General features: G+C 44.1%; 1 protein-coding gene across 4 annotated transcripts in view; it reads right to left on the reverse strand.

Annotated features, from left to right (window-relative positions):
- Positions 1–16,216, reverse strand: part of MAGI3 (membrane associated guanylate kinase, WW and PDZ domain containing 3) — a 200,100-nt gene that overhangs the window by 78,902 nt on the left and 104,982 nt on the right. For all 4 annotated transcript variants that reach the window (XM_075910273.1, XM_075910272.1, XM_075910271.1 and 1 more), the window contains exon 2: positions 5,569–5,685. In XM_075910273.1, coding sequence (XP_075766388.1) covers positions 5,569–5,685 — 117 coding nt within the window. The remainder of the gene's footprint in view (positions 1–5,568; positions 5,686–16,216) is intronic.

The following is a 16,216-nucleotide window of genomic DNA, read 5'->3' on the forward strand; positions in this document are numbered from 1 at the left end:
GGAACTGCAAGAGCATAGCCATAGAATCACAAACCACACCCTCTGAGCCTGCAGAAAAGGAGGACCTGTTGACCTCATCGTTATGTTTCCTTATTTCATAGGGGAAGGAGAGATGTATTTTATTCATACTATTCACAGCTCAATGACTTTTCTATCCTTTTTTAATGAGTTTTCTAATCAATATTTTTTTTCTTTCTTCCAACAAATTATTCACTTGTTAGATCAGTGATTCCAATTATGCAGCGTTAGTATTCATACATGTGTGTGCTCCTAATTTCATAATGTGTAGCATTAATTGAAAGCAAAGTTATGGCTGGCAGGAGTCACCTAATGAGAAAACCGTTAAAGATAAAACCATTATTATAATGAAAACGACTTGTATGTAACTTTTTGTCAAGCTGTATTATTTAAAGAATGGGTAGTGTTCTAGAGGGCAGATCTACATCTGCAGAGGCACACACTGTTGAAAAGATGTGAAAATTGGAAGTAATGAGGAAGAATCAATCATCTTGCTAAGATATTAGGAGGAAGAGAGCTTTAGAAATTAGAAATTATGGTAAGAGGGAAAGACAATAAAAGCAGGAGGATGAGGTGATCTGAGAAAGAAAAATGTTCACATATGCTGAGAGTCTGACTAATTTACTATACAGAAATCAAAGTCCTGGACCAAACAATATTAATAGAGGTTTTCTGGGGGGCTCTGGCATAACTGTATGTAGTCTGCCACCATTATGATGATGTACCATTTTCTTAATGTCCCTTGAATGCTTTTGGGAATTCAGTAAGGTCACCAACAAAGCAAAATTAATTTCTGACCACCTATGACATAATTGGGTTCGATCAACTTTATTTCAGTCATTACAGTCATTTGTATGTCTGTATTCCATATTCAATCAATTCATTTCTGCTTTCATGTGTGACCCACATGTGTACATTATCACAAAGCCTGGAATGTGATGTTACCACTGCATGAGTCTTCCTCTGAATAAACAATGATGGATAGCAAAACAATGTGAACTTTCAAAGCAAAGTGGTCATGCCAGCTCAAAAAAGGACACTTACGTTTTGTAACTGTTACTCTTCAAGATGTGTTGCTCGTGTCCATTCCAATAGGTGTGCATGCCACGTGCATGATTGTTGGAAGATTTTTCCCCTAACGGTACCTGTACGGCAGGCTGTGGAGCCCCTTAGAGTGACACCTGCAAGGCATGGTGTATAAGGCTCAGCCAACCTTCCACTCCTTCAATTCCTTCTTGCTGGCTCTCTGACAGTGAAGGTGGGTGGGATTTGGAATGGACCTGAGCAACACATCATGAAGAACAGTCACAAAAAGTAAGTAACCTTTCCCCCCTCCTCCCCCCTTTCCAGCGACTGCTCATGTGCATTCCAATAAGTGACATGCAAGCAGTTTACCTGGAAGATGGGTCAAAGATCATTGAGCAAGCATCTGGAGGACTACCCAGCATAGTGCACCGTGGATGTGTGGATGGAGGACCACGTCGCCACCCTGCAGATGTCCTGAATATGGACCTAGGCGAGGAATGCCACGGAGGAAACCTGAGCCCTCATGGAATGAGCTGTCAGGACTCGAGCTGGAACGTTAGCCAGATCATAGCATGTCCTGATGCAGCATGTGATCCAGGAAGAAAGATCCCTTCTGCAATTGCAATAAAGAATTGTGTGATTTACTCAGCCACTTGGTGCATCCAGTGTAGGAATCTCCTGATGGCTAATGAGTATAAAGCATGTTCCCTAGAAGTGGCCTGTGGTTTAGGGAAGAACACAGGCTGAAACATTTCCTGGACCACTTTAGGCAGGAAGGATGGGTGGGGAAAGAGCTGCAACTTGTCCTTGTTAAAAAAGGGGGGGGGAAGCGCGGGAGGAATTAGAGGTTAAGGCTTGGAGCTCTGAAATCCTCCTGGTCGAAGTTATGGCCGCTAGGAAGGTGATCTTCCAAGAGAGATGGACAGGGAATAGGGAGTCAAAGGGAGGCCCCCAGAGCCAGGAGAGGACTAGATTGAGGTCCCACTGAGGTAAAGGATTTTTAACCAGAGGGCACAACCTTTCTATGACCTTGAGAAAGTGCTCCACAGTGGGGTTAGCAAAAAGGGACCTATGCCTAAGCCTGGGTGGAAGGCTGAAATGGCAGCCACATGAACTTTGAGGAATGACAGGACCAGATCTTGGTGAGTCAGGTATAAAAAGTAATCAAGGACCAAGGGCACAGTGGCCTCCTGAGGCCAAGCACTCTTCTGGAGAGACCAGAGTGAGAAGCACTTCCACTTTGCTACATATGTGGCCCTAGTGGACAGGAAGCCTTCCCTGAGTCCAAGCACTGAAGCTCCCAAGGATTTATCCCAGAAGTCTCCACGCCATGAGGTGGAGAGACTGAAGGTTAAGGTGCTGTTGCCCACAGTGGTTCTGGGTGAGAAGGTTGGGGTAGAATGGCAGAGCTATGGGTGTATCCACTGAGAGGCGAAGCAGCATCATGAACCAATGTTGCCAGAGCCATGCCAGAACCGTGAGAATCACATCTGCTCTGTGCTGCCGAATACTGAGAATAACTTTGGGCACTGATGGGAAGGGAGGGAATGTGTCCAGCAGGAGGTCCTACCACGGAAACGTGAAATGCATCCGCACTGGAATCGTGGTTATGGTTCTGAAAGGAGGAGAACCTGTGGCACTTCCTGTTGGTCCTTGTGGCAAACAGGCCCATGCAGGGTTTACCCGCCCTCTGGAGAAGGCTGACATCCATCCTGAGGGACCACTTGTAGGTCTTGAAAGAGCAGCTGAGGTGGTTGGCAAGGTGTTCTGAGCCCCTGGGGGGTGGGAGGCTTGCAGGTGGATATGCTGCTTGCTGTATAAGTCCCACCAATCAAGGGCTTTGCAGCAGAGGGGAGAAGAGTGAGCATCACCCCGTTAGTTTACAGATTACATTGCAGCCATGTTGTCCATCAGCATGGCGACACAGCGGCCCTGTAAGATGGTGCTAGAAGGCATGGCAGGTGAGGTGAATTCATACGGAGTTCCCTGACGCTGATGTGCATGGAGAGTTCTGCTTGAGACCACAGCCTCTGAGTACTGAGTTCGCCTAGGTACGCTTCCCACCCTGCTTCCGATGCATCCCTGACCAGAAACAGGAGAGAGAAAGTTGGGGACTTGAGTGCACACTTCTTTGGGCTGCAGCCAGCAATTCAGAGAACAGAGAACTGAGTCACAGGCAGGGTGACCAGACTGCCTATAAACAAGAAAGGTGTAAGAAACACAGCTAGAGCAAGAGAAAAGAAGCTGCAACAACCGTCACTGGCAGTAAAAAGGAACTGAGGGGGAGGAGGGCTGGCTGAGCCCTACACACTGTGCCATGTAGGTACCACTCTAGGGGGCTCCTCAGTCAGCCTGATGGGTACTTCTGGGGAAAAACTTTCCCATGATCATGCAGATGGTTTGCACAGGCTTGCTGGAATGCCCAAGAGCCATCACTTGAAGAAGAATGTTCAAAATGTAAAAAAGTCTAGCAAACAAGGAAGCTCTAGTTAACATAAGAAAGATTAACGCTCTCCTGAAGCACAGATTAGTGATTCATTATTGCATCTTGTTAAACCTCAATCTTTTCCAAACTTGTCTATTTTATCACAATGAACAGCACTGTCAACCTCATTTCCATTACACTGATTATTTTTTCCAACTCCTCATTCTCTTATTCATAAGATTAAGTGGATAGTTCACTTTGCCTGGTGTAATCCTGGACATGCTGAAAGTTACACAACCCATTAAACTGGTCACAAAATGGATAAATAGAAATGTGTTAAAAACAACATGCAAAGCTACAAATGACAAAAAAAAATACTTTAACATGCAATGAATAGATTCTAAGGCAAGAAAGGGCCACTAGTCTGGTCTCCTCTAGAATATAGGTCATAGAACTACCAAAATATTTCCTAGAAAAACATCCGTTTAGAAAAGCATCTGATCTCGATTTAAAAATGGTCAGTGATGGAGAATAAATTATTCACCTTACAGTAATGAGGGTTCTTCAAGATGTGTTAGCCTCAATTTCCTGGTATCAAATCAGCTTATACCCTTTTCTCAGACAAAGAACCTATTACATTTTTTTCTCTCTCCTTGTAGATACTGACAAACGGTAATCAAGGTAATCACCCCTTAACCTTTGTTTTGGTCAGAATTAAGATTCTCAGAGCTCTATCCCTGTGAGGCATACATTCTAATACTTGAACCACTCTCATGGCTCTTCTCTGAACCCTTATTCAATTTACCAAATCTTTCTTGAATTATGGGCACCAGAACTGGTCGCAGTATTCCAGCAGCCATCACACCAGTGCCAAATATGGTGGTAAGCCAACTTCTCTTTTCCCCTGTTCGTGCATCCCAGGATCCCATCTTTTCATTCAGGCTGCAGGAACAGCAACTTTTTAATGATACCTGGCTGTAAGCATGCTAACAGGTGGGGTGTATGGATGGGAAAATGCTAGGAGATGCCAGCCATTCCAGCCTGCAGTGGATTAAGACGTGAGGCTCATCCTCTGGTGCCTTCTCATTAATGTGGTGCCACTCTACTTTACTTAATTCTATGTTAGGAAGGCTGCACCTCCTTTTCCCAACCATGTACCATGCTACAATTCTCTCCTCCAGCCCACTAATTTCAGGCTCAGACTGTGACAAGTGCACCAACAACATCCCCTGTGCACTCCACCTAGTTATTTTCCAGCAGGGTCTCCTTCCTCACAAGCAGCTCTTCTACTGTTATACCCTCTACCCTCCTTCCTGTTTTCTCTAACACCCAGCCTAACTACAGGTGGATTCCTGAGGTCATCATTTCCCCTTGGAGCAAAGCTACAGAGCTGCCTAGGCAGGTGTGCATGCACATGTGTGAGACATTAGCATAAAATCTGTGGTGAGAGTTATATTATGCTAGTTAAAATGATGGCTCACTCCCCCCCACTTGCTTATTCTTATACTGACATTACATTTTTCCCCGTTGCACTCTGTAATGGTTTTCAGAGGCAGTACCAATGAGTCTAAAATAACGTAGATACTCTTGAAGTCCTCTGAACTTGGACTTTGATGTCTGTGGCTGATTTCAGGCCCACTGCGGCAGCATGGCAGAGCAGTAAAGGGGACAACTGCCTCAGGGCCCAGTGATTTAAAAAGGCCCAGGACTCCTGGATGCACAGTCCAGGTGGTGCTGAAGGGCTGGCAGGGGGAGACTAGCTGCAGCCTCACCCCTTCTGCCCAGGGCCCCACCTGCTCCAGGAGCATGGAACCTGCTCACCCCACCGTGCCCAGCAGCTGGTTTGTCAATTCCTGAATATACTGATAACCATCTTTATATAAACTAATTTTCCATTGAATCCCAAGTTAACTCGCAACATTTCTTAATGTGGATTCTAACCAAGCACCTACATAAAAATAGCCTCATGCAAAAGAATTCTCACAGAAAGGGTGGAAGTGTGAACACACACAGGATAAAAGGAAAAAAGCTTACAAATTCTTAAGTGACATGCGTTTAACTGAAACAGATTAATTTATGCTAGCACTCTACATACTTACATGGGATGGTTCTCAGGTAAAGATTGTCTCTGATCACTTGTTGGAGTTTATGGTCTATTGAGCCTTTCTGGAACTGCAGACTCAGGTAGTGACGTAAGTCTTTGTTTATCACTTTTCCTTTAAAATAAGAAAAATATAATGAAAAACCTACCAGAAATACTTAAGATGCTCATTCCAATTAAACTGCATTTCACTGCAGTAAGCATCTCTACAAAATCCAAAAGAGAAACTACCAATTGGTTCATTTAGTAACACTGGAGTAGATCGAAACGCTGCATGCGCCCATGGTCAGATCCTCAGAAGTGTAAATTAGTTCATCTCCATGGAGATAAACTAAACTCAAGTCAGTAGAGCTACACTGATAATCTGGTTCTTGGATTTCTACCTGCCCTGTTGACACTGAACACACGTACCTATGACAAGACTCGTCCCTTTTATGCAGGACAGATGGAGTGTAAAGACTCATAAGTTCACTAAAAGTTCAGAGCAGAATACATTTAGCCAAACCATATTGATGGGTCAAGAACATACAAGCCCAGGAAGAAACATACATGCAACATCAATTTCAGTGTTGTTTGCTGCTGGTGGTAAGAAAAATATAGGTGAAGTACTAAGGAGTAGCAGCCACAACTGATGTGGTGCTGGCTGAAGACCACTGTATTTCCAAACTCATTTAATGGAAATGGATAGAAGAGGACAGAATGAGAAGAAATGCTGAGTAACTGAATAATGGCATACAGACTGTAGTTTAATGAGAGACTACTGCAGCAAAAAGTACTGCTAAACTAGGCTTGAAAACCCCCAAAGACATATCTTAGGGTGTGTCTAGACTACAGGGTTTTGTCAACAAAAGTGGACTTTTGTCGACAAAACTATACATGCATCTACACTACCGCCGAGTTCTGTTGACCTAATGTTGACAGAACTTGGCAGTTCTGTTGACAGCGGTAAACCTCATTCTACGAGGAATAACACCTTTTGTTGACAGAGTTCTGTTGACAGAAGGTGTTATTGCATCTACACTGTCCTCTGTGTCTACATTCTCATGTCGACAAAGCGGCATTCTGTATTGACAGAACTGGATGTAGTCTAGACGCTCTTTGTTGACAGAAACTTTGTCGACAGTATTTGTCGACAAAGCCTCTGTTGACAAAAGCCTGTAGTCTAGACGTACCCTTACAGTACTTGCAACTGCTTAACATACAAGTAGTGAAAAGAAATTATACAACCCAGGTACACAATCACAACACAGCTGGAGATTAAATATTGCCTGGGTCACCAATATGTTCATCACCAATCAAAAAATCGTATCATATTGTTGTTTTGATTTGCAAGCTTTTATCTTGCACCCTTAGATTATTTTCTTGGTTTCTAAAATATTTGATTTATCGATTTACAAACCCTGATGAAAGTTTACAAATCCCCCTTTGGATCTGTAATTCCCATTACAGACTGGCAAATTAAAAGTAAAGAAATCCAAAATATAAATTTTTGATTTCTAAATTCTCACTGGATTCTAATGACCGTACTGTAAAGCCTGATTTATCAGGTTTAAAAAAACCCTAACATTTGAACCAAGTCCCTACCATCAAAAATTGCGTATGTGCTCCAATAGTAGTTTCGTATTTTGTACTGGGATGTGCCATGCGCATCCAGTGACTCTTGAAGCCTACCCATTATTACAATACAGAGGCCAGCTCAAACTGCTAAAAACAGAACAGCTCCACCAAAGTTGGAAGCACAACAAGAATGTGTCGAATATCAGAGAGGTAGCCGTGTTAGTCTGAATCTGCAAAAGCGGCGACGAGTCCTGTGGCACCTTACAGATTAACTAAAGTGTTGGTCTGTTCACAAGAATGTGAACTGTCACCATAGAGATCCCATTTCAAAATACCTTGAAGAACATTTGCGCCCCAATCATGACAAAAGGACGTGTGAAAAAAACTGAATACAGAGTCAGCGATCACCTGAAGTTTAATATCAAATCATACGAAATGAGAGACTGAGCTATGTGCTTTGCATAGCTGTTTTCTGTAACTAATGGGATAACTAGCGCATTTTTGGCCTTTATGCTTCTGGAAGATTACAACAAATGGCACACATTAAAAAAAACACCACTGTGGTACAATAAAACCCATTTCCTCCCCTATTTAAAAGATCATTAGTTTTCTACTGTGCAAATGATTTTTCTGGAGCACCTTTTACTGATTTATCCATGTTTACAGACTTCTGTAACAAAAATGGTTAGGATAATAAAACGGTGTTTAGAAATCATTTAATTAATTAACACCCATTCTACAAAGCTCTCTTCATATAGTACTCCTGCAGTATTTGGCTGCAGCAATCAAAAATATCAGATTTTAATAACCAGAGTAGTCAAATATTAGGGATGTTAGGTATAGTTTAATTTAATAATTGTGTAATGGCACCAAATCCTAGTGGTTACACAATTATTCAATAGTCCATGGGGGCAGCAACCAGTATTCTCCTGGCCCCACTCCCGGGGAGCGAGCCTCTTGTCACCCCACAGAGGCAGCAGCATTGGGTGGCAAACGGGAGCCAGTCTGTGAGGGAAGCTGGTTTAAAAAGTGGCTCCCTACGCAGACCAGCTCCCATCCACTGCCCCTCACTGCTGCCTATGATACAGAGGCAGCAGCGCAAGGTGGCAGCAGCCTCTGTCCATGGGGGGGGAGGGGCTCAAGCTCCACAGAGCAGCCTCGGTCTGCAGCAAGTCAGGCCCACCACGGACAGAGGCTGCTCCGCCATCCTATCTGTCCCCCCATGCTGCTGCCTCTCTGTTAGATGGGGCAATGGAGGTGGCTCCTTAGAAGCCAATATAGGATGGCTCCTTAGAAGCCAATATGTGCAGGGAGCTGGCTTGAAAGCCAGCTTCCTGTGTGTACCAGCTCCCGCCTCCCCCTGCAGTGCTGCTGTCTATCAGACCGAGAAGGTGGCTTTGTGGGATCCAGCGCTCATGGGGGAGCCATCTTAAAAGCCGGCTCCCCACAGGCACCAGCTCCTGCTCCCTCCCTCCCTCCCCCTGCTGCCTCTGATACAGATCCAATTCCCATCCCTAATTCTGACAATCACTTATTACATCAGTGATTCTCAAACATGTAGAGACCTATGGGGTTTGCAGAAGTCTTCTGAAAGGTACACATCAACTCATCTAGGTATGTGCCTAGTTTTACAACGAGCTAATGAAGTCAGTACAAACTATAGTTTCATACAATGATTAGTTTATATCGCTCTATATATTACACTGAAATGTAAATACAGTATTTATATTCCAACTGATTTTATAATTATATGGTAAAAGTGAGAAAGTACGCAATATTACAATTGTAGTATGCTGTGACATTTTTGTATTTTTATGGCTATTTGTGTAAGCAAGTAGTTTTTAAATGAGGGGTAACTCAGGGATATGCAAGACAAATCAGACTCCTGTAGGGACTATAGTAGTCTGGAAAGGCTGAGAGCCACTGAAGTCACCTTAAGCCACAACCACTATGCCTGTGTTACATCACTGATAAAAAGGAAATAATATCCCTGAAAAGTGCTTTGAAATCTGTAGACAGGATAAGAAAGTGTGAAGTATCACATTACAATAAAATCAGTATCTGTTGACATAATGCCCCAAACCCCAGTAAATCAGGCAATGACAACGCTTCCTACTGGAAGCAAGTAAATAGGTTATGCATCTCATCTACTCTAGTTGTCAGCTGGGATTCTGCATTCGTGCTGTTTCAAGAAAAGATTTTTTTTTGAAGTATTGTGTTACAGGAAGGCTCTTTACAATTATTCCTTTGTGACACTCCTGTCAGGTACCATTAGCAAACCTGTCATATTGCCAGATAACCACTGCCCCTCCAGCACACAAATAACTGAGCCCTTGTTTTACTGCTTTATCCATCTGACAGAAGGGCACAGAGCAATCTATTGTATGCTGTCATCTTGATGGAAAGCACACTTGCTTGGGATCAGTGAGCTTTGCAAATTAAAGTTGTGTACTTCATCAGAAAGTCCAAATCTTAAAGTGCAAGAATTTTAATGATCATTTGTTTTCAAAGACTATAACAAGGATAGTTGGTAAGATGTGGAGGGAGGTATGTGTTAGGAATCACAACAGTAAAGGTACTGAAATTTATACTCATTGCTTTCTTTGCTATTTACACTACAGAATATGTACCCCATGGCTTAGTAATGTCACCAGCAATTTTCACAAAGCAAACAATACATTAGATGATAGATTAAAAATAGCTTTAGATTATAAACTCTTAAGGGAATCAATGTCTTGAGTGTTGTGCAGTGGGGAATCTGATCCTGATATGGGGACATACAGCTCCGCTGGAATACAAATGGGCAATAATCACCACACTACTACTTTTATAACATGTAGCATGGAGAATTATCAAAAACTAATACTTTTGAATCTTTATTTATCTAAAGCTAATAATTAATAGGGTCAACATTTTTAAATACTTTGAAGTGACTGTACAATAAGAAAGCTGTGATAAGTATTCTAACATGTCTGTAAAGGCTACTGTGAGCTAACTGGTTAAGATTCCAGTGAATAGTTGTCCCAGTTTAGACTCAGCTGCAAAGTCATTTGCATTTCATAGATGAAACCTTGCAATTTTATGAAGTTACAATTATTAAAAAATTGTACCTTTACTGACCAGTGCTGGCACCATGTGTCAACAGTGTATTTCAAAGACAGGCCTGGCTATTACAGAGGCAAGAGGACTTTCTACTTGTGGTGAATTAACACTTTGGTAACTCAGGGGTAATAAATGGGTGGGCCCACTCTGCAGATGCATGGATGTCCAAATAAAGCTTAGTTGATAAAGTGGCACAGGATTCCTTGTTGTTCTTACTAAAGTCCAGGGCACACCTAACACATCTATGAAACACATTTTACTTGGCTGTATGAAATTAAGGGCTCATCTGTACTTACCCACTAAACTGAATGCTGAGGGTGCCCAGTCAACCACAGGACTCCTTGCTATTGCAAGGAGTAAGGGAAGTTAATGGGAAAGTTTCTTCCTTCGACCTGCTGTGAGGGTGTCCCCAGAAAATTGACATTCTGGGCTGCTTTAACAGGTGTGTTGTGAGCAAGACACGAGAAGTCATTCTTCCACTCTACTCTGCACTGATCAGGCCTCAATTGGAGTGTTGTGTCCAGTTCTGGGCACCACATTTCAAGAAATATGTGAAGAAATTGGAGAAGGCCCAGAAAGAGCAACAAGAATGATTAAAGGTCTAGAGCATATGAGCTATGAAGGAAGACTGAAAGAATTGGGCTTGTTTAGTTTAGAAAGACGACTGGGGGGGGACACGACACTATAGCGGTTTTCAGATATCTAAAAGGGTGTCACAAAGAGGAGGGAGAAAAATTGTTCTCCTTGGCCTTTGAGGATAGGACAAGAAGCAATGGGCTTAAACTGCAGCAAGGGAGGTGTAGGTTGGACATTAGGAAAAACTTCCTCACTGTCAGGGTGGTTAAACACTGGAATAAGTTGCCTATGGAGGTTGTGGAATCTCCATCTCTGGAGATATTTAACAGCGGGTTAGACAGACAGCTATCAGGGATGATCTAGATGGTCCTGATCCTGACATGAGGACTCAATGACCTCTCAAGGTCCCTTCCAGTTCTAGTGTTCTATGATAGGTAACGCTGACCAGAGCTATGCAACTGTCATAGCTAGAATTGCACATCTTATATTGATTTTCTCTGCCAGGGTAGACCTGGCCTAAGAAACAAGAAATGCAAAAGAATGAAGTGGAGAGAAAAATCAGGTTAATGTAATAGTGAGTCTATTTTTAAATCATAGCAGTCAGGTCAATTAAGAGTGATTTCTAAGTGAGCAGGAGGAAAAAAGAATAGCTCTGCAAATTTCCTTTTCTCAATTCAACATTAATCAAGAATTTATATGAGAAGATTCAAATGTCATATACAATTCTCAAGATGCAGACAAAAAATATATGCAGGCCGAGTATAAAGAATGGTAATTTTTTTCTTTGTTAAGCATTCAGTCCACTCTGCATAATCAGCAGCAGTGTTCTCAACAGTCCATCATTGAAAACAGATTAATTTTTCTCAGCATCTTTTATTTTAGATGAGAATGAACAAAGAATATCCTATCATTATGCAAAACTGCACTAATGCAAAAAGTGCTCTCTATTTTTAAGGCTAGATTTTGCTCTGGTCTCAAAATGACCACATTTCACCCATTCTTTACCTTATATTTAGAAAAACAGAATATACTAAATTATTCCCTGTCTACTTAGAGTTTATCAACTGGAGACATGGATGGTTCCTGAAAAGCTAAGGAATACAAACACTACATTTATTTTGTTTTAATATACTAACAAAATTGTGTCCCCTGATCACTACACTCGCCAAGCCCCCCCTCTCAGGGAATAGACAACCTCAGCTCTCCCTCCCTGGCCAGTAGGGAGAGCTAAGCCATGGCCACACCAGCCCCAGCTCTCTTCCCCACTCCTTCCTCCAACCAAGGCTTAAACCCCCACTGCCCAGCCACCTGAGGTGCACCAGGTCCGGCTCTGCCCTCGGCAGCAGAGGAGGGCTGAGGCCACGGGTGCCTGCCCCGGCTCTGTCCCCGGGAAGACACGGTGTGTGCCTGCCCTGGCTCTGACCCTGGGGCCTGATCCAGGGAATGGGCCTTGAGCGGAAGGGGCAGAGGCTGGGCTTTATCCACCCATGCCTACCCCCAAGCCTATGGATGCTATGACATGATGATGTCACTGTCATCCTGCAGGGAATTTTTTTTACATAGAGAGAGAGAGATTAGTGCTAGTTATTTGATCATTTTCCTACTTGGGGGGCCATGTGAAATTCAGCGCACTTGGGAATTAGCTGGCCATAAATGTTCCCCAGCGTGCATCAGTCCTATTATTGAAGGCACAAGATGCCTCTCCAATCCAAGAGGTTTGTGATCAGAAAACAACTGTCTGAATATCTCTCTTGTTAACCTGCAAAAGCGACAGCATTGTTTCGTGTATGCAGTGTTGCTGTAGCTGTGTTAGTTCTAGGATAGTAGAGACTAGAATATTAGAGACTAGGGATGTAAGGAACTATTCGACTACCCAAATGACATATGTTTATCATGTAGTGACTAGACCGGTTGCTTCCCTCCACTTCTATCAGAGAGAGGCAGAAAGGTGGGAGGGAACAGGAGCCAGTGCTAGAAGGAGTGACCCTAAAAACCAGTTCCCCCTGTACCATCTCCATGGGGGGAGAGGGGAAACGGGAGGCAGAGGCTAGAAAGGGACCGAGAGAGAACCAAGAATCAGACGATTCCTTGGGCCCCCAGCTATGCCTCTGCCTTTTACATGTATTAAGAGCCTAGTGGCTCCTAAAATATTTAAAAGGCAGAGCCCCAGTGGGTTAGCTCCCCGGGGCCAGGAGCCTACCCTACTGTGGCTCTGCAGTTTCCCCCCTTATCAACTAATCAAGTAGTCAATGGAAATTCCACTGACTACTCGATTAGCTGATTAAATGCAATTTAACATTCCTATTAGAGAGACAAAGGCGTATCTTCTATTGGTCCACCTGCTGTTGGTCAGAGAAACTTTCAAGCATAAACAGAGATCTTCACGTAAAGGAAACTTACTCACAATCTTGCCTGAAAAGCTTGCCTCACCAAAAGAAGTCAGTACAATGAGAGAGATTACCTCACCTACCTTGTCTTCCAGCACCAATCAGTCAATCTCTAAAGGAGGGAGAAACCATTCTTGCAGTATTGAGTGCAACTAGGACAGGCACAAACTGAAAAGGATAAATTACTTGCATATCTTTCACATTCAAGAGAAAGCCAACTAAACAAAGGAAGAGGAACCACGGAGTTTAAATGCGGAAAGTTTGGTGGGAAAAAATCATACCCTAATTCAATTATTCCTCTCAAAAATAAAGTGAAGAGAAGATCCTGTAGGCACGGAAATCTGATTTCACAGGTTAAGTACAGCATTAGACTAGAAAAGAAAGGGCAGAAAGCACATTTTCAAACTTTACAAGGTCATCCTATCCTATTTTGGTGTTTTATTACAATTTAATGAGTTGTGGGACCTTTAAGAGAGATCAATGAGGAAGACAGTCATTGTTAATATTACTGCTTCTTAAATACAGCATGGAAGTCCAAATGCTATTTATTACACACTATATGGTGATGCCTCCCTATGCCTTATGAACATGCATAACTCAAAGATGCTTTTTGCAGAACAGGTTGTGTAACATCTATTCATTTTGGAAGAGACACAACAGGGATATGACAGGTCTATAACATCATGAACTGTATGGAGACAGCGATGAGGGTACTGTTCTTTACCCCTTCACATAACAGAATAACCAGTGGTCACCCAATGAAATTAGGAAGCAGCAGGTTAAAACAAACAAAGCCATATTTCTCACGCAATACAGGCAGTCCCCGGGTTACGTACAAGATAGGGACTATAGGTTTGTTCTTAAGTTGAATTTGTATGTAAGTCGGAACTGGCTCCAGATTCAGCTGCTGCCACTGAAACTGACCAGGGGCTGACTACAGGAAACCGGAGGCAGAGTTGCTCTGCCCCCAGCTTCCTGGAATCAGCCTGATCAGTTTCAACAGCTGCTGAATCTGGAGCCTGGGACAGAACAGCTGGGGCACTGCCGGTAGGTTCCCACAGGACCAACCCGGCAGCATCCCAGCTGCTCTACCCAAGGCGTCCTGCAACAAAAGCCTGGTCTGCTGGGGGGGGGGGTGCACTAGCTCCTGTCCCCCTGGTCTGCTGGGGGGGTCCAGCAAAGCTGCTGGACCCCCCCCCCAGCAGACCAGGGACACCCGAGGAAAGCCGCCGCCTGGGCAGCTTTGCTCGGGTGTCCCTGGTCTGCTGGGGGGGTCCAGCGGCTTTGCTGGACCCCCCAGCAGACCAGGGGGACAGGAGCAAAGCCGCCCAAGCGGCGGGGGTCCCGCTGCCTGGGCGGCTTTGCTCCTGGGCAAACGAGCAAAGCCACCCAGGCGGCGGCTTTGCTCGGGTGTCCCTGGTCTGCTGGGGGGGCCCAGTGGCTTTGCTGGACCCCCCCAGCAGACCAGGGAGACCGGGATAAACTTTTCTCGCCCCAGAGGACACGGGTGGTGACCTGCCGCCCGTGAGCTCCGGGGAGAGAGAAGCCCTGTGCGTAAGTGCGGATCCGACATAAGTCGGATCCGCGTAAGTTGGGGACTACCTGTATGCAGTCAACCTGTGAAACTCATTGCCAGGGGATGTTACAGATGCCAGAATTATCACTGGATTAAAAAGGGATTGGACAAACTCATGGATGATAGACCTATTGATGACTATTGGCCAATATGACCAGGGATGCAACCCCATGATCTGGATCTCCCATGGCTTCTGACTACTGGCTGCTGGGACTAGGTGGCAGGTGATGGATCACTCGATGATTGCCCTGTTCTGTTCATTGGCTTTGAAGCATCTGACGTTGGTCGCTGTCAGAAGACAAAGGTATTGGACCAATGGTCCGACCCAGCATGGCAATTTTATGTTCTTGCTTATGGGACGTATTTTCCAGACTAAGTGAAGGTTAAGAAATTATTGCATTTTATATCAGCTAGATGCATAGGTGCCTATTTCCCCTCTAGCCAGGGAGTGCTGAACCCCCTCAACCGCCAATCCATCCTGCCTCTGCTCTGCCCCACCCCATTCCACCCCTTCTCATCTCCTCCCCTTCACTCCACCCTTTTCCCCAAGTTCCTGCCTCGCCTCCTCCCCCACCCCACCTCTTCACCTGAGGAGTGCCCCTTCTCCACTTCTCCTTTGCCCTTCCGGAGCTTCCTGAACATTGCTCGCGATGATCTGAAAGCGATGGGAGAGCAGGGAAGAGTTGGCCAGTGGGGGCTACTGGTGGGCAAGAGGCACTGGGGGCAGGGGAGGCAGAGAGGGAACTTAGCTTAGCTGTTGGTGGATGCTCAGCACCCACAAATTTTTACCTTTGGGTACATCAGCCCCAGAGCACCCCTGGAGTCAGCACATGGCTAGATGAGATATTATTTTGTCTTTGAGCCATAGTTTTTTAGTTGCAAACTTGATCACTAACGCTAACCCACTGTCTAGACAGGGAAATTCTGAAGCTTAGTATTTACTATGCTTTTCATTCAAGTTCACCCCAATATAATTACTCCAAATATGGGAAGTGGCTCTCAAGTACAGTCACATGGTGCAATTCAGAATTGGCAAAGCCAGATGAATATATCCTGGGATTAATGCTTCTGGAAACCTGTTGTTCTTATAAATGCCTTGCTTGAAATGCAGAGAACTAATTTTTAATTGCAGAACCCCTCTGGCGAGCCACAATTCTCAGCACTTTCCATCTCTAATTTAAATGTTGATTAGCTTTATAAATGTAGGTGTTAGGAAAGCTCATAAGCAAATAGGAACAAAATTCTGATTGTGTCAATATTTGGAAGGCAGTGCCTTGTAAAACCATTGGGAGAAGAGAGTCTGTAGTACTCCATTGGAAACTACTTTTGACAGGTTGAGGGTAAAAATCCACTTTGAGCCAGTGTCACACATGCAGAGCTCTAAGCTGACAATAATACAAGTCTGAGATTATGTACTTTGTGTGTAACACCAGGTTTCAGTTAATTTC

Source organism: Pelodiscus sinensis, chromosome 27 (genome assembly GCF_049634645.1).
Source record: "Pelodiscus sinensis isolate JC-2024 chromosome 27, ASM4963464v1, whole genome shotgun sequence".
NCBI lineage: Eukaryota > Metazoa > Chordata > Testudines > Trionychidae > Pelodiscus > Pelodiscus sinensis.